Source organism: Coturnix japonica, chromosome 8 (genome assembly GCF_001577835.2).
Source record: "Coturnix japonica isolate 7356 chromosome 8, Coturnix japonica 2.1, whole genome shotgun sequence".
Taxonomy (NCBI): domain Eukaryota; kingdom Metazoa; phylum Chordata; class Aves; order Galliformes; family Phasianidae; genus Coturnix; species Coturnix japonica.
The window spans coordinates 20,565,211-20,584,939 of record NC_029523.1 but is presented as its reverse complement, the minus strand read 5'-3'; the positions used below and the strand labels follow the sequence as shown (position 1 = coordinate 20,584,939).

General features: G+C 38.9%; 1 protein-coding gene across 7 annotated transcripts in view; it reads left to right on the top strand.

Annotated features, from left to right (window-relative positions):
* LOC107317605 (BEN domain-containing protein 5-like) overlaps positions 1-19,729 on the top strand; it is an 801,512-nt gene that overhangs the window by 403,267 nt on the left and 378,516 nt on the right. For 5 of the 7 annotated variants that reach the window (XM_015870494.2, XM_015870493.2, XM_015870490.2 and 2 more), the window contains one exon: positions 15,599-15,638. In XM_015870494.2, the coding sequence (XP_015725980.1) occupies positions 15,599-15,638 (40 nt within the window). The remainder of the gene's footprint in view (positions 1-15,598; positions 15,639-19,729) is intronic. The other 2 variants (XM_015870495.2, XM_015870491.2) reach the window with 1 other exon arrangement.

Below are 19,729 nucleotides of genomic sequence, written 5' to 3'. Positions count from 1 at the left end.
TCAACTGAAAGGCCAGGTGCAGTGAGTTTGCTAATTCATTCCAGGCATCAGGGCATTGCTTCTTCTCAGGTGATCAGCAGCTGTTGGAAAACCTCCATCTAGGTAAGAGCTTTTGCACCAGCGATCCCAGTGGCAAGAAATGATTCTATGAAATAAAAATTTTCTTGATGTTTTTTCCATTTGACAGCTTAAACTGTAGTTAAACTTCCATGGAAAAGCTGCACAGTCTAAGCTGGCCTTAATATTTAAGGGAAGTTTCTTCTGGACTGTTTGTAGCTCCTGGCATGTTTCCTAGGAATGCACTAATCAGTGAAAAGCCACACTCTGCACTTGTTCCTTGGTCTCTCACCTGTGTCCTATTTTCAATCCTGTGGCTTTATCTCAGCCAGTCACACCTTACCTCCTCTTTGTGGCTGTTTTTGGCCAGCCCTGAAGAAAGGAAGTTTGGAGTTTTGTGCAGTTTCTCATGGTCTGAGGTTTCTGCAGAGGGGCAACACAGGCAATATCACAGGGCAAGAACAGCAGCCCCTTTTGGGTTGGTAAGTGAAGGCTTCTTGGTATGTGAGTTTTTCCTCAAAGTGTACCATATAGTAAGATCAGTCTGTGCTAGTGATGCAGAGGTTTTCAGCTGTGAAAGCAAAGAACTTCTTATGAGCCTTACAGGGATCATCTGTGATGCTTTTCTTCTGTGGCCAAAAGAGGGAGCCCTCACAGAATTATATATGCTGCTTACTTCTATGATGTGCTCTTTAAGGAGGTCTGAATTAAGGACAGCATGCTGTTATACGAAGCTTATGGCCTTTTTGGTTAAGAAGGAAAGAATTTTGTGACACAGGTAACGTGAGTCTGGTGTTCTTTGGATTCTCGGTGAGGTCAGGTTACAAAGAAATAATGTATGTTTCTTGTTTTTGGAGTTATCCAGCTGGATGATGTCTTTAAGTATATGCTGTGGTTCATGTTAAATACTATAGTTTAGCATTCTGGCATTGGAAATAATGATTATGACAAGATTGGGCAATGCTGTTTGGTCACTGGAGTTACTGGGAAAGATATATCATTTAGTCTGTTCTAATATGGGTCACTTCTATTTGTGTGAGCTGCAGGTATTGAAGGTGATGTCTGATTCACTTCTTATCCAGCCTGGAATGATTTGTTATGATAGGCAAGGTTTGTAGGGTGAGTAGGAACCTCCTAGTTTGTCTGATGATGTAAAGGGTAAATTATCACTTTTTTTTCTTTCTTACTTTCTTTTTTGTAATTGCTTGTATGGCAACCTTTAGCAGGGGACATTAAGAATGCAATGTATTGCTGATTTTTATCAGCAGGAAAGGTTTAAAGGGCTGCAGAAGCTCTTTTATTACTGTTTATCTTTAGGGGAAAGCTTTATTGTTGGGTCTGCAACAGGAAACTGCATCAAATAATAAGTTTACCAGAGAGGCTCAGTAAATGTTGATTCATAGCTCACCCTTACCTCTTTCTGAGCCTGAAATGGCTAAAGGGAACTCTGACCACACAAATTACAAGTATTTTAGGTGATCTCTGCCATCTTTTCTAAGTCTCTACTGCTCCCTAGACTAGTTCCCTTTTGAAGAATTTTTCAGTTTGATGGCTTCTGTGGCTCTATGGCTCAGATATCCATTTGGTATTTGCTTGGCACAGTGGCTCTCTTTTCCATTGGGATGCTGTTTGGGTGGATGTGGCCATCTAGCATTTCCTATCTCTCCATTTCTTCTTATCTGTAGACCAAACTTACAAGATAGTTAATTTATAAATATATATATATGTATATTTAAAGTACTTTTACCTAATGACTTGAGATATTCTATTGAATAAAGTGCAAATTCAGAGGCTTGATCGTGACTTTCCTTAGTGAGACTCAAATACTTAGGACCAGATTCTCAAAAGTATGTCATCACTCATGAGGCAATGGGTGCCTAATACACTCATAGGTCAGCTGTGCTAGAAAATGTCACCTGACATGCAATGCTCTTGGCAAGGATGGAGCTTTATACAGCAGAGTTGTTGCATCAGATTAAAATACAGTTCAGAAATGCATAGCAATGATTTGCTGTTAATAGGTATTGTGTGAAGATTGCTTTGTGATTGTTGTAGTATAATAGCAGTAAGATTCAGAGTAAGTGCAAGGACTTGATTGGCTGAGACGGGAAAGGATCCCATTTAGGTGATAACTTTTTCTTCTTCTCCATTATGTTCCTATTGTCTTTTTAAGACCATTACTATTCTCAGTCCTTTAAAGAAATATGTGGGAGACTTAGTTAAGTCGATTGCAATCAAAATACATGATAAAATGGAGAAAAAAAATCAGCCCACAAATAGTGTTATGCATTTTATTTAAAAGAAGAACATTCGGAGTTGAGACTGAAATGGCCAGAAAGGGTGTTTCTGACATTTTGTGGATGTTCTGCATAGGTAGTGTGCCTCCAAACATTGGATGCTCCTATATGCCATATGTGCTGCAGTTCCGGAGCAATACAGCAGATGTTTTAGGTGATACATTCAGAATTCAGTGCCTTTGTTCAGTTATCCCTATTCCCAACTTTATATGATGTGAATGCACCTGTCATCATAAGGAGAGGAATCATTCCATATTGAAAAATCTGCACATAACTCACACAGTAGCAATGCTAGAGCACTTCCCAACCTAGAGAATTTCACATTCCTGGGAGCCCCAAATGCCTAACTAGGAAAAGCCATGGCTGGTAACAATTAGCTTTGTGCAGCTTGAATCAAAGCTTAACCATTTTGGGTTGGTTGGTGTTTTTATTTTGAGTTACTGTGTTAGGTGGATAAAAGCTGACAGTTCTGATTTCCTTGTTGATCAGAGGGTGGGGAAGCATGTTTGTTTATTTATAGTTTTTTCCCCATGAGTTTCACCTTCTTTCTATGTAATCTCCTCCAAAGACACCTTCCTGATGGTGCCCTGTTACCTGTGGTACTTAATGCTTTCTACTCTGATATTTTGTGTGAAATGTTTTGCCAGCTCTCAGTATAGAAAGTACCTTTTCTGCACTATGATGTTTCAAACCTTTTTAATCCCAAGGAGCCTTTTAGCGGTAATCCTAAATGACTTCACTTAGTTTCCTGATCACCTTGGCTGGAAATCTGTTCATAACTCCATTGAAAAGCTGTTCGGAAAATACTAATTCTGTTGTATCATCTGACTTGTTTTGTCTCTTTGCTTGGGGATTTTAAAAAGACTTGAGCTCTCATGTTTTCTTCGGTTGTAGCAGCATGGATATGTATCTGATGCCATTAGTAAGTCAGTAAAAAGACTTGTCTTTTGGGGTGGTCTGGAAGGAATAGATTTGCCAACACTTGCCCTCCTGCAGGTCTGGGACAGGTGAAGGTGAAGTATGTCGTGCTCCTTCACTGGTCCATGGCCCCTCCAAAATCTGAACCCAGGGGGAGCTCAGCCTTTGGTATCCAAAAGGAAGGTTTAAGCTTAAAAAGAGTGAGTCTGACACTTAGTTTTGCCACTGGAGGTTTATGTTTGTGGATGGATGTGGGTGGATGTTTGGTGTTTAGTTTGTTTTAAAGTAAGCCCTGAATTATAGCTGTCTGACACAACAGAGGTCAGGGTAAGAACAAGGATAAATTTTCCTCAAATGTTCACCTATGGAACTTTGTTTGCCTTTCCGGTAACTCTGAAATTGGCTTGAAATGATGGACTGGTTCTTCCTCGTGAATTATGCTTTGTATAGCATAGCTCTTTCATTCTTTCATTAGCTAAGAAAAATAGTACTTGTTGGGAAACTCAAATGTTTTCCCAAACATGGTATGTAAATGTTACTTTTAACATCTAGAGAATTAATTTTTAAGACTGGCATTCACTGAGTGTTTGGATACCTATTGGTTCTCATTTAATAAATGAAGAATGTAAATGACTGTGATAGAAGTAGTTTAAATGCAGAACTATTTGGAGTGGCTCACAAATCATAAGCACACATTCACATTTTATGTTTTTGAGATAAATATATTTTCCATGTAAACCTAAAGACTGCTTTGCAGTAGATTTATGATGTATCATTTTACTCCTTTTGTTGTTAAATGCTTGTAACGTGTCTGTGAATAAGTCTCAGCCTTTGTCTTCTGGAGATGTGACTTTGACAAGCATAGTCTGCATTCAGTGACTGCTTAAGGAAGTAGAATTGAAGAAATTCAGCCTTTGGTTGGACTGAACCATGGAGCAGCCTCACAATGAGGCAAACCCATCAGTTTTATATAAAACTCATTGAGTTAATATTTGGTTCCCCTTTCTCTCCCACAGACGTCCTTGTGCTTCGGGTGCTTCACAGAACAGGCTTAGATTGGTCAGAATTCTGACAAGCACTTGCTCTGTGTTTTTAGTCACCATTAGATGTATATCAGATAGCAGGTCTCCAATGAATTGCTTATAGCACAACAGTAAAAGAGCAATAATTTGAAACAGTTAGCAACTAGGCTAATGAAAAGAGGATTTCAGTCCTCTTATCTCTGTTAGCTGTACGGGACGAATGTTGTTCCTTATTTCATTAGTCAGAATAACCTGACATAGACCAAAGAGAGAAATGAAACAGTAACATCTGGGTGGCCTAATTTTCTTCCACAAATCCATCTGAGGCTGCTCTCAGGCAAGGTAACTCAGCTGAGTGATTCTGATGAACCAGGTATTTATTTTCTCCTTGGGTATAACATGGTGTATAGAGTGTATATAGCTCTTATCGACAGTTGTGAATAAAAATGCCTCTGGAATGGTTTTCATGGATTAAAGAATGCAGGAGATGGGTTTGGGCTAAGATGCCTAATATCAGAAGTGGGATCAAAACGTTCAGATCTGGATGTCTAAGGTCACATGGCACCCTAGTTCCAGTACTTTCCATCTTATTGATTTCTTTGCTGGCATTTCTAAAATCACCATCCACAGATTAAATGTGAATTTTGCTGAAAAACATACAAAGACAGAGTAATCCTAGAAGTGACTGCAAGGAGTCTCATCATTCCTTGCTAATTTTGGGGGGATTTTGCTGTAGGATGCAGCCTTATTGGACCTTGATCCTGGTTCTGTTGTTCAGGATTTTTCAGATGCAGGAATTTGATGATGATTTTAGAATATGCAGTAGAAAACTATGTAGAAATTGCTTTAGAAAAGAATAAATCTTAGATCTGCTTGGAAAGTAAGGTTGTTCTTTTTACCAGTGGATTTAGCCTGCACCAATTGCTGCCATTTGAATTCTCTGGACAGTGTTTTCAGTGGCTGTAATTAAAAATCCACTGTTTTAGGCTTTCTAAGTGGATATGAGAAACAGTGGTTCAGTTCTGGGGGAGAAAAAGTTGTTTATGTTTGAATAATAGAAAAGCTCACAGCCTTGAACTGTGGAAAGAAACAGACTCAACCTGAAATTAGATGAAAAGCTTGAAATTAGATGAGACTGCAGTAGTTGGACATATAAATTTATATTTGTCCAAACATACTAGATTCTAATTTAACTTTTCACTATTATTTTGATCATATTGTCTTGACTTGTATACAATAAACAAGTAAATTTAAGCAGTATGGAGAGAAAACTCTGCTAGAGAAAGCAATCCTCCTAAATACCACATGGAAACACAGTTCTTTCTCCTCTTAGTCTTACCTGTCCCTACTGCAGATATATCTTTGGCTACAAAACTACCTTGACAGCTGGAACAGGACTTGGAGAAATGGAGTTAGCAGACTCCATGCTGCAAATGAAAAAATGCTATTTTTGTCCAGGTGTTGTGCAAATCTTTGGAATCTGATAATTCCAGTCTACTGATTCACATTCCAGTAATATTAGCAGCTTGAAAATGCAAATGGAACTGGTCTATAGCATTTCATCTGTGTGGAGGAAATGAAAGAAAAAAAAAAAAAAAAGAGGAATGAAAGAGGAAAAGTGAATGTGATGTGAGTAGAGAGCAGGAAAAGTTAGAAAGGAAGATTAGAAACTGAAATCCTCCAATCTGGTGCATTGGAAATCAGTTTCATTGACTCCCTCATGCAGATTTCCTTTGGCTTCTCAAAATGAAGCTTCTCTAACCACGCAGCCATGGCAGTTGTACTGCTGTGATTCTGTCAGTATACTGTCTTATATCATTTCCTTATCTATAGGTACATAGTGTATATATGACATAATGAACATTTACTCCTCCTGCAAAAGTAAATAGACACACCATGGTAAATTCACAACTGCATGTACGTGCATGAATGTATATATGTGTCTGTGATTGTATGTACCTACATTTATTTGTATATATACATATATATGGTTTTAATCATTTTAGCTGCAAAAGTAACTTCCAAAAGGTAAGAAGCTGCATCTTTTCTCTTTGAATGCTTGGAGCTGCAGCTGTGAGATAACTGTTGGCTTTGAAATGGAATGCTGATGGTTCAAACAGAAATCACTAAACAAAAATTGTGGAGGTGATACAGATTGTAGATCTCATGCACACCATTTGCCAGTTATAATGTTCTCCCAGCATTTGCTCTGCTTTGTATTATACGGGTAGCTTAGCTACTGGAGGCTTACTGACAGAAGTTTGCTTTGCTTGTAGAGCTCAACTGTACACTATTGAGCTGGATTTTTTTGTTTCTTTTTGTCTTTTTATATATATATTTTTCCGTTTCTGAGATGCTTGATTGTGAGGTTCCAGAAATGCAATGCACTATTGAGGCTTTCTTCTAAATAAAATAGCACGCATTACCATTGTGTGGGAGTCACTCAGCTGCCTTAAAATATTGGCATCTTTGGGTAAAAAGAGAGTAGGTTTCAGTGTTTGCAGAATACCTTCCATCATTGAAGCCAGAACCTGGAAATTCCTGTTTTGTTCTCACCCTGCTCACCCGCATCTCAGACACACTCTGACGCTGTAATAGAAAATAATGCCCAAGATAAAACACAACCAGACAGTTCACATGAAATCAGATGTAAAGTCAGGGAGCTCTTGGAGAGGGAAGAGAGATGGAGCTCTGGGGAGTTGGAGAAGATGGCAGCAAGAGAAGTTGTGTGTTCTCATGTTTATTTTCAGTGTGTTGATGGATCACAGGGACTTCTTAACGCATAATTCATAGGTTTTATGCATGAAAACACAGTAATTTTTGGAAAATTTATATTCAGTAGGAATTCAACTCTTGTGCTGCATCTTTTATGCATCTCTCTTTATTTATGTATTTTTTTAAGCCTTCTACTGATATTGCTGTCCTTATGGTATGAAGCCACAGGAGTCCTGTTTCTTAAAAGTTTATCAAATAAGTGTTTCCTTTGACTTCACTCAGGTGTATTAGGGAGGGGATGCTGCCAGTGCTGTAATGCAGAGCTTCACTGTGTGGTTATGTGCTGCCCTGAGCAGAATACCAACACAAAGCACAAGCCAGCCTGAGTGCAAATACATGCTGCTCCCCAAACAGGGAAATATTTAACTTCTTCTAAAGGAAGAATATTTTAATGACAGTTTCTTGTATTTCAGAAAACTTCCTGGTGACTTCCTCATATTTATAGTTCTACACTTGTTTGTTTTTCCCTCTATTTTGCTGAAAATCAGTTTTATGGACGGTATTTTCTTTGCACTCAAGTCAGCCTTCTTGCCCCCACAGCGTGCCAGCTATTCTGGTACAGTGGTGGTTTGTTGAATTAGTTAAGTATTAGTTGGCATGGAGAGAGCAGGGCAAGTGCTACAAGCTGCCAGTTTGTCTGCTCACGATGGATGATGATGCTGGAGCTTACGTCCCAACCTTGATAAATATTTAGTCAATTTTACAAAGGAAAGGAGGGGTTGGGAGAATTGATCTACTGGTCAGGGCTTACATGGCTGAAGTTCAAGCCCAGGATCCAGATGGAGCAGAGCAGGGACAGGAACCTTTGGTTTGTGCCTCCCTTAGCATGTGTCCGCATGATCCTGCAATGGCATTGTTGGTTCTAAAATTGCATGTGTTGGAGGTTAATCTGTCTCGTCTGATATCTAAAACAACCCCAAAACAATGGCTACTTAGTCAATAACCTATTACTGCTATAGGTAGATATGCTTTGTTTCTAATTAAACGTTCATTGAACACTGTTGTTTACCCTCTCCCCACGTTCCTAAATGGTGCAGTCTCAAAATTCATAATTGTTTTCACTGATCTATCCCTTTTTCCGTCCAAATGCTGCTCCTTTCCTTCATAAGACTTAACATACGACAAGAATTCATAACTAAAGAATGGCTGAATGATGCCTAAGAAGCAACCTGCATCATATATGGGCTTTGTTGTTTTTTCTAAATAGCACTCTGTGGTTTGTATATTATTTCCTACCCTGTTTACTCTTTTCTTTCTCCCCCCTTCCCCCCTCCTCCAAATAAATAAAATTTAAGGAGAGTAGTTTATTAGCTCCTGCTACTTACAGTGTACTCTTAAGACATAAGCCGCTGCTTGTGGCATTACAATAATCTCTATAGGCATTAAGTAATTTATGTCACAAGCATAGGATTATAACCTCAGCTCTGCAATTTACATAATAATATACCAAACTATGGAAAACCTGCTTGGTGGTTTGTTACCAAAACAAACCCATTAAAATGCTGAGTTAAACTGTGGAATGAGTAGATCCTAAACCCTTGCAGACTAAGTAGGTAGGCTTCATTTAATAGGTATGCACAGCCACCTCATTATTAGTGGATCTGCAAAGAATCTTGAATCAAACCTGGATATGGGGTCAGACTGACAAGATGCCAGAGAAGTGGGCTTTTTAATCCTCCTTCTTTGCTTCCTGCAGGCTCAAAGCTTTTAGGGAAGAGCAGAGCAAATCACAGACAAGATATTGGCTATATCATCCCTTCTGCTCCAGTCTTCACTGGGGCACAAATACCAGTGTGTGTGTGTGTGCATATACTCTATACAGGGTGTAGGGTGACTATAGCCCTGGTTATCTGCAGGTCATTCAGACCTGTGTTAACTGCAAAGGTAGAATCCTCTGAAGTTGGGAGCTGTGAGATATTTGCTATTTGAATTAAAGTGATTGGTCTTGGTTGCCATATTTTGATGTGGCTGGAAGACTGCACTATGAAATTGTCGAAGATGTCCTCTTACGTGCTCATCTGTGAGGATGTGCACATAATTACATATCATTGTATAAATCATTATAGTATATATCATTAATGGTAAAGTTGCAACAGTTCTTCATGTTGCTTCACCAAAGTGTATGAGGACACTGTGTTGTTGTTTTGTTTTAAATACAGATGCAAAAATATAGAATGAAATTAAGAGATTTTCTGCCATCCTTCATAACTCTCACTGACAAAGTTAAGGATCAGTTCATTTCAAAGCAGTTCATTCCTCATCTCCTTCCTACCAGAGATAAGAGTGTCTTAATGACTTTTCATTGCATTTGCAAATATTTATAGGGAACTGCTGAACTTTTTTGGTTCCTAGTGGTTCAGTTAGACTCTGGATACAATCTTTGAGTGTTCTGTATGTAAATAAGGCAGCTTATAGATAAAGCACCAGTAGATGTCATTCAAGAATATGTGGAAAAAATTGTGTGGCCAATAAAAGTGATGGTGCACATGGGAAAACTGCTACATCTGTGTGGCTGCTCAGCTCTCACAGCTGTTGCTCTGGGCAGTGATCCACTGCTTTCTATGTGACCTGCTCACTGAGCCTCTGAGGCTGTGACTTACTGCTACCGCTAGAGGAACTAGAGAGTGTTTTCATTTGCCCAAGGAGATCACGCATAGTTTTTCAGTATTTCCTAAGTCTCCATTGTGTTGATATTCTTTCTAAACAGCTTCTGAGCACAGCGGGACAGTAAGAACTAGGGAGGAGCCTATTAATAAATAATACATTATGTGTGAGTCTTGTATTCCAGAGATAAATAGTCCAAGCAGAGAGAGGAATGTGTTTTAGCTACTTGTTCAACAGTGTTTCTGAAAAACGTATCCTTGGCACTGAGGCTTTGTGAGAGAAATGTGGTCATGTCAGATATTAAGTACAATAATATGTGAATTGTAAGAAGCAAAGTAGCTTAATGGAGCGCTGCTGTCTTATATCATTTTGACTTGGTTTTGATTCTAAACTAGAATCGAATTATCAAATATTGCAAAGATCAAATGTCTGTAGAGGTCACTGATAAAATGGTTTTAAATGCTCATTATAGCTCTTAGCATGAGCAACAACATATCCCAAACCACTTTATAAATGTTCCCCCACACCTATATTATCAATAATTGATTCCACAGAGTAGGCTACAGCAGATGCAATTTACTTAAACCCCAGTCAAGTGTCAACAAGCTGACTGGTTCATTTTATCACGGAGTCAGGGAACGTTAGCAGCTAATAATAGAGGAAGTACAAAATGTGAGATCTTGTTTCACTCTTTGAACAAAAGCTTGTGATTTCTGGATGGAAAGAAAGGATTATTGCTTGACATCATAATGTAACTTTAAATAATAATAATAATAATAAGCTTTAAACCATCAGATTATCCATTTTTACAGGATTTGAATTAATATCTTATTGGGGTCATTACATAAATTGAGATTCTCTCTTTAGCAATGTCATGCATTCTGAAGGGAAGGAGGGTGTAAGTAGAGAAATTCTCATTTGAGAAGCTAGGCAGATGTGAAATGCTCACATAATCATATTTACTTTTTTTTCTAACATTATGTGAAGCCTCCATTACCCATTTTATGGCAACGCAAATGGATGGGGTACAGCCTAAACCTTTCCTTCATGGCTTATAATCTCTCTTGTCATCACAGCCCATTTACAGAAGAAAACTATCTTAGAATATAAAAATCAGAACTTAATTTAGAAGAGACAAAAATATGAACAACTTGTAAATATTCTAGGGGGGAAAAGTCATCGTGCATTTGATTTCAATTTTAAAGTAATTGAATTGCATTGTGGATTTAAGGTGGTGGGGAGAGACACCTGTTCAAACCACACAAAATTAGGATGGAAGAGATTGAGAGAAGAGACCAGTCTGGATGAAATATGTTTAAGAAGACAAAGTCTTTATGTGCTCTCAGCAACTCAGTTTCTGCTTTGTATGGGTGATCTGTGGGTGGAAATGCTAGTGAGATAGAGCTGCAGAGAACACTGTCTACAGAGCAAAGTGGCACAAGCCTAACGAGAGCTTTCTGAAGATGAGATTGATTTCAGATCTGGGCTTAGGAGATTTGTCATGACCACATAAAACCATACTTTTAGATAGATAATCAATTAAGGAACCCCTTCCAGAGCACTGCCATCTCCTGTGATGTGGGTGCATGGGATGAATGAGGGAGCTTTCAGCAGAGGAGCTGCTTCTGTGAAATGCCTCCTATCTTTGCTGGGTGTTGGGTGCTTGGAGGTGATGTTCCAGGGCTGAAGGCAGGGACAAGGATATATTTTGGATCCTGGATAAAGAAGGAGTGTAGGAGGAGGAAGATGACTTTATAATTGCTTTTTTATTTTTTATCACTCTTTCTAACTATATTGACTTTATACTTGACACAGCTTTGGCTGGCAAGTGAGGCCCAGATACATTCAGAATTAGATATGACACGGTTCATTCTTACATGAGAAGAAAAATCATCGGTTGCTACAGAAACAGCTCCATATCAGTCTCACGGGGCATCTTTGCATCTGGCTTTTTTTCATTCTCTTTTGCTAATCTGTAGATAAGAGTCAAAGCAACTGCAGCACATCCCACATCTGTGTAAAAGGTTGCAGAGAGCAATGTGTGAAAGAGCATCTCATAGATAAGCTAAACTTAAATTATTTAATTTAACAGCCTTCCTCACCCCCCATTATATATATTTTTTTCCAATTTGCAACTCTCACTGAGTTAATTGAGGTGAAAAGGTGAAAATTAAATGACACCCGTCAGCAAGTGTCTTAAAGACCACCAACATCAAGGAAGGGAAAGGACTTAAAAAGGGAGTTGCAAGTAGAAATTTAGGGAGCAATATATGGAGTGAGTTGGAATCTGTCGAGAAAATTGCATATGGCAATAGAATAATATTCCAGATTTGCTTTTAGGCAAGTTATTTAATGTGATAAATTACAGTATTAGTTAAAAATAAGTGCATATTATGGGTGAACAGGGACCATTCTGCCCATTTTAGACCAGATCACCAGCTCGGATTTTCAACTGTTTTTTTTAACTAATTAATTCTTGATGCTTAATAGATTAATATTTATTGAGTGAATCAATGCTTAATTTATTAAAAATTTGCCTTCCTTGTATTTTAATATGATTTATTACTCATCAGTGCTTATTGCATTAATTAAAGACTGTTAATTTTATGGAAGCGAACACGATCTGCTGCAGGTTAGCTGCAGAGCCCTGTGCTGTAGGGACTGTGCCTCTGGATAGTACCAATGATGGAAAAACGTGTAAAGTGGGAAGCCAATATGAATCACCAATGGCCTCTTCGTGCCGTTGGGCTTTCAAATAGCCAGCAAAGTAAAAATGAGAATGTTGCCCCTTAAGGGTAGCACAAGATTATAGCACTAGAGATACGATGATGATAAAGGGAATATTTCTGTTTTCCGCTTACCCATTATGGCTGATGCTGTGGAAATCATTTTAATGCTTTTTCCTTTTTCTTGGTGTGCTTTTTTTTTTTTTTTTTTTTTGACAATGTAAGTGAAATGCAGCATTAGTGATATGGGACGCTATCACCTCTTCTCAGTCCAAGAATGATAATCGTTATATTTTATAGCTCTCCAGGCTTGGGACATGAGGTTGCCTGAAGATTGGGATAGTCCCATGTATCTCTGTAGGGGCAGGTGTCTGAGAAGTGGAAAATTACTAAAGGCAAAGCAAAACAAAGCCAGACATCTTGAGACGAGTCTTTTGAGAAATCTGTCAAAACAAGGAGAGGGTGATCATGCTCGAAGGGGGTAACAGCTGCAAGTGGCAGCTTTCATCACTGAAGGGAGAAGAGGATATATCAAGCCCCACAGCCATGATATTTCTGATGCAATTATTTTATTAACTGTGGACACTCTGCGTAATGTCTTTCTCTTTAAGTTCTGTTGCTTTTATAGCTACTCATAAGTGTGCCAGTAGAAATGGGGGGGGGGGGGGGGAAATCCATATAGTTACTAGTCTGCTTGCATCCAGCTGAGCCCTGGAAACTGCAGAGAGTTAGCCCCTGAGATCTGAGAGCAGGCTTGAATTTCCGGAAAGTGATTGGATCCATAATTAGTGCATTTTTGCATGTTTAAATGCATGATTTTGAGATGTGTTTTGCTGTTTCCTTCTCTCCAGGGCTTGGGTGAGTGTGTGCAGGCTTCTCTTGCTGTGTAAATGAGAGAAACCTCTTCAAGGTCTGCTGAAGGTCAGAGTAGAGGAATTTTTTCTCCCTGGGTGCTCAGGTTAGGCAGTCAGCACAGAGCTGCAGCCCAGAGTGCTTGGATGGAGTCGGGGCCGAGAGCCTGGTGGCATTTCAGAGCCCTCGCAGCATTTAGGTGTTAGATGTGAAATATCAGTGCTGCTCCATTTGAAGTCAGAGAAATAACTTGTGCTTAAAGTTCAACACGTACACAAAGATTTCCTGGACCTGTTGTTAATTTAATTTTTTTTTTCAAGGCCAGTTTGGAGGCAGCATCCTATCAGGAAGAAAAGTTTAACTTTGTTTCATGTTTTGTTGAGCCTATTCTTTATGCTTTTATCTCTTTGCGGTATCAAGTTAAGCAATTTAGGTTTTTATTTACTGCTTATTCTAAACCTGGCTAACAGCCTTAGGTCAGGAATGGGGGCCAGTTGGGCTACACAGGCATTTCTCTCTTTTCAAACGCTCTACATGCTGCAACCTTCTTTTAATGTAGACTATTTATATTCCACTGTGTTCTTTTTTTTCCCCAGTAGAGAAGCTTTTACTTTTCTGCTCTAGCTGTTCATTAGATATATGGCATTTGGAGTTCCAGTTGTGATGAGAAATGTAAGCAAAGCTTTTGGCCCAGTGGGTGCTAAGTCCTAGCACTTCATAGCTTTATATGTGTGACTCAGGATTAAGGCACGGAGTCTATATAAAATTCAACTCATTAGGAGATGTTTCTTCTTACTCCCGCTGGGGAGGCAGGTCCCTCATTTATACTATTGCTTACTTTGCATTATTCTCTATACTCTCTTGGAAAAGTCTGGAGCGAGCAGAGCACAGTAGAGCTGGGATAACATTTCTGAATGGCTCTTGTAGAGGTGACACAAGGCAGGTTCTTCTGTTCCATTTTACCAGTACGTTGGCATGCTTGTCTTAGTTTGGCCTTGGTGTTATAAGAAACCAAATGTCAAGCATACTGCTAAAATCATACTCAAAATATCTTGTCAGAGTTGAGCAAAGAAGGAATAATATGAAAGCAGGCAGTAATTAGGTTCATCTCAAATGTGGTTTCCACTGTACAAGACCAGAGGTACTGAAGGCCAGCAGCGTTTCAGAAAATGTTTTTTTCTCAGCCTGACACCTCACTTAGATTTCCAGCAGGCCAAATTCAGTTTTGGGTTTGCAACTCAAGTATATCCGGTGGATGTTCAGCTGCATTCACATACTTCAGCCAGTGAAGCTCTGCTTGCAGAAAAACAATGAGTTTGGGAAGGAGTTTCATCAGTCGTAATTTCCAGGGATGAACGTTCACTACTGGGAGTACCAAGTCAGTGTTTCTTCCTCAAGGACTTTAAGCTGTCACCCAGAGAATACAGTGAATGTAATGATGAGAATTAGATTAGAAAAAGATCAATAGGGCTGACAATAAATGAAAGTAACACAGACATTATTGAGTAGATTAGGAGAGAGAAATTAAACTGGACAGTGTAATCTGAAATGCCAGCTAGACACACTAATGATGGGCAAAGTTAGGGAAAAGACAAAGTTAGAAAGCTGGGAAGAAGAGGCAGTAACAGGCTGTTTGTGAGACGAGGGGTAGCCATTCCAATGATGGTCTTGTGATGGATGTTTGCAGGCCTTCCAGAAACAACTATGTGGCTTAAACTTGATACTTGCTATCATAAATCCCTGTATTTTGTGATTTGGAGAAGTATTCAGTGCTGATCAAGTCTGGCAAGCTTTGGGGTGAGGGATAACTGGTGGCAGTGCGATTAGCAGGCTAGCTGTGCTTGGCATGAAAAGAAACTTTCCTTTTATCAGTCTTGAGTTTGTCTAGATCCCCGTACAAGTCTTTGAAAGATTTACCCCAAGGCAATGCAATTGTGCTTGATCACATCCAGGCTATGAGTCAGTGATTGATATGAATAAAGAACTTAGGGTTTCTTGTCTTGGTTCCTTGTCTCCTTCCCTGTGGAATCAGAAACTGCTTTCATAAATATATCGGTCCATCTGTACTTCTAGCTATCCATTTCAAGTAAATGCTCTGAAAAAGAAATAGTAACACTTTATGAGTGCAAATAAAAACACATTAAAAGGACTGAGCTAGTTGTTGGGTGTTTGTTGTTGTTGTTATTTCTCATAAAGTACATGCGGATCCCATCCAGAAAAGTTACTGCGAACCATGTAACTTGTAATTAATTCTGCTATAAATGTCAGAACATTTACTTCACAGGTCTAAGCTCACCCACTAAAATTAGTCTCCTTTTAACAATTCCTTTTATAATTTGTTTTTCAGCAGAGACGGCAGCTTGACCTTCTGACAATAACCAGCCCCGGTAAGTGAGCTCTGCTGCATGGCTCTTTTCCCTTTTCTTAAAGAGATGGTTGTCTAAATGTATTTCCCACCCCCCACCCCACCCCCCCAACACGTCTCTGACATGCAAAATGAAAAACACTGTTCCCCAGAAAATCTTTCACGTAATAACAAGTGACAGCTATATTGTGCTTGGCAAAGCCCCGGGCAGTTATCCGTTCACAGAGCTGCCTCTTCAGACCTTTACTCTATGAATTTGAGTGTTGATATTTCTTTAAGCCTCCTGGGGTTACAGTTAGCGGTATGTCTGCAGGGCAGATGCCCTCAAATTCACAATGTGTGTTCGACTATCACAGAAATGCGAGTTTGACTTTTCTCAGTGGCGAATATGAGCAGTTTGGGGAGCAGTGGGACAGTGGCTCCTATATGGTAGAAGACAGGAGGTCCAGGCTTGGGTTTGGAGAGCCCAGATATGGGGCAGAAAATATTGAGGTGAAATTGAAATGTGCTCAATGATCTTCCCTGTAAAAGCCTTTCTTATTTACCTGCTGATAAGATAAACCAAAATGTCTTATACTGTGGACATGGTGGGCTCTTTGGCATAGTGAGCTCAAAGTACTATGATTTAAAATGGTGGCTGTTTGGGTAGTTCTCTTTGACCTCCACTGTTAAGGCTGGGTGGCTATTCGTTTGTTGTTGGTTTTTGTGTCTGTTTTATTCTGTTGGCTGCTATAGAAGTTTGCCGCCCACCAGCTCCAGACATAAACTGTGCTTGAATGGTGCTACCCTTCGGTTATCTTTTCAGTTTTCCAGCTGTATATGCACATTAATCTTTCCATTTGGCTTTAACTGGGACTAATGAGTTCTGGCTTTAACTGGGAATAACATGTTAGGAGATGAACAGGTGTTTTAGGAAGTGAACAAAATGTGACACTTATTTGCTTGGATAACAATTTTGCATCAATAATTGTTCTGACACTCTAAATGTAGATATCATCTGTGATATGGTTTCTCCTTCACTAACCTTGTTAAAATAATAAGAATTAAAATAAGGCGGAGGAACACTTTGTTGGGACAGATGTTTGAGGCTATTGGTAATTGCATCACATTTTTGCATGTTCACTTTTCATGCAGTTTGCAATTATGTTAATGTATGCTCAGGGCACTTGCTGATAAAAGCAACAATACAGTGTGATACAGCCATTTTCACTATTCTGACTGTAACTTCAAGGACAAACATGGCACTTCTCCTTTTCATTTTTCATATCTTCAACATTCTCTATTTTTAGAGGAAAAAGAAAGGGAAAAAAGACCTCTCAGTATCTTAATCATAACAGGCACTCAGATCTTGGATAAGGGCACCAAAGACCACCTACGACTTTAATTTAATTTAATTTTGTTTAAAGAAGACCAAAGGAAGGTTGAGGAACAGAATAACCTTATATGAGACGTGTTTGTAAAAGGAATTTTTGATACCACTCTTGTAATTTTAAATACAGAAGTCAGTGGTACAATGGAAGGTTGACTTCACTGATTTTGTGCATCGCTGCGATTGCAGTAAGTTTGGTTTAAAACAGCAACATATTAAATCATCGAAGCAATTAGTTGGGGTGGTCAAATTAGCTGAATTTGCAAACATCTTCCTGTGACTGTGTAGGTAGACATACTTCACTAAAATGGGGAGAAACACAGAGGGTGAGAGATGTAAGTATGCAAATGTGCACAGCTGACCTGTTCCAGTGTTAAGAAAACAGCTCCAGAAAGCTCCACGATGTGCCCCAAACTGGAGGAAATCTTTCCTTTGCTGTGGGTTTCCAGAAACAGCCAGGCAGAAATGATGCATAAGCTGGTAGCAAGCCAGACTCCCTCATGCTTGAATATATTCCTTTGAAGTAACTGACACCCATGTAAAATGTGGAGGGGAGTTCACAGCTCTGCCATACTGCTGAGTAGCTGGAGGAATGTTGAGTTAAATTTATCAATGCTCTCGCCACACTCCTTTCTTCTTGCCCCTTGACATGTGAGTTACAATTAGACTGCAACGTGCTGTAAAGTTCAGGGTGCCAGATTCAGAGCTGATGTGCGCAGTGGGGTGGGGGAAAGATTTTAAACATTCATTAGTAGCTGGCAGGGACGTGCTGGCAAGGAGTTGGACATAATGAGGTTTAAGTTTTGGTAATTTAAATTTTCTTTAAACTTAGTTTTTCCACCTCTGAATTTGATCCAAAACATTTTCTATTCGCTTTGTCTTCTAGACTTTGGGTTCTGGGACCAAATTTTCAGGTGGCTTTAATCTCATCTGTGCTTAATTTACATGTGATCATGTTCTCTAAAGCTTTGAACAAGCACATGCAACCGCGTCACATTTCGTGGTAACCACTCAATAGTTGCAAATAAGATATCCCTGTTTCTATAGCTTTTCCCTGGAGACAAAGATTATTTGCATCTCCTGTGTTTACGATAATAATATAGCTTTCCAGTTTCTCTTCTCTGTAAGGTAAGTTCATCTCCCACAGAAGTATTTTTAATTATTGATACCATAAATGGAAGTGCGTTGGAAACTATTGGCTTTGAAAATAGCTAACATGTGATATTATCCAAGAACCATCAGGAAAATTCTTTTGAAATTCTCTTTGATTCAGCCATCCTCAGGGCTTTATCCTTCTCTGCCAGTCTCTCTACTGCCAATTTAAACCAACATTCTCTTGAAATCAGTGCAATGTCAGGAGAAATTCATCAGCACTGTAGGTGCATGTTTCCCAGATGTATATAAACCTACTACATTTGGCAGCAGTAAATTGATTGCATTTAAAAAACCTGCAGTAGTTGAATATTCTATAGTGCCCAGCTTGGCTACAGCATGGAATATAAAGTATTTTAAGTCTCTTCCAGCTCTGTTTTAGGAGAAATAAAGTAAGAGCTGACTCCATAATTCCTTCCTTTCGATTTGTTCAGATTTTCCTCTGACCACGTTAGGAATTTACACACACTGACAGAGTGAAATATCCCCGATCTCTGTGGAGTAACACTGAGATTTGATCGGGAATGCTAATGACTGTGTGTGTGCTGTCCCCTAATATTCAAGCTCTTGCACTTTTAAACAGGGAAAAAAGCTTGATTTAAAAAGTATTTATCAGACTTATCTATGGGGTGAAATATTCTCCCCCCCTCCCCTTTAAATATCTTCAGTGCAGCTTGCTCTAAAAATGTCTCCATTTCATTAATTTGTGATATGCTGCTACAGTGAATTCTTTTAAGGTGGCTTTAGTTTCTGCCATACATATTTTACTGCTTTAAATTATAGATATAGGACTGTTGCCTAGTTAATTTTCTCTGGTTAGGAAAATATATTTCTGCTCTCCTGGTATTGCATAAAATGATATGTGGGATTTGCTCTATTCTTTAGCTGATTAACTTTTGCATTTCTACATATTACTGCTTATGAGACCTCAAGTAAAACTAAGCAAAGGAAGGAGAAGAAGTTTTATAGTATATTTGAAAGTTTCATTTAGCCATAAATTCCACCACTAAGCCACCCTACAAGACTTTTCCATTACCTTCCTGGATAGTCTGGCTATCATCTTCTTCTTTCTAATTGAAGCATGAAAATAATATGAACCCAAAGTCATGAAGCTGGAAGATGGGTATTAGTAAAAAACGATACAGGGTAATAAAATGTGACAGAAATTTGTTTGCTGCTAATACTTGGCTATTTTTGATGGTCCTTGTTAATTAATATGACTTTTTTTTTTTCTTCGGACTGAGGAGGTGTCAAGTGTCTGGGTTTTTACACAGCCTGATGTGATTACTGCTCATGTTTGTTAGTGAAACTTCACATGCTTTTGTTGTTGTTTGGAAAGATGGTGGATAAAACAAAGTCTGTATCTGTTTGCTAATAACAGCCTTTCATTGCTAGATGATTAATAGGAGGGAAGTCATTTCTTGTATATCTATGGTTGTTGTATTAATTCCCCCACGTGCCCACGATATTGCAGAGTAACTTGGAGGAACCAGACTTCACTGTTCTGCAAGGCAATAGACTCCAATTGCTTGAGCCCATGGTACAAGAATTTATTTTCTTGGAGAAATAAAGCATACATGCTGAAGTCTCAG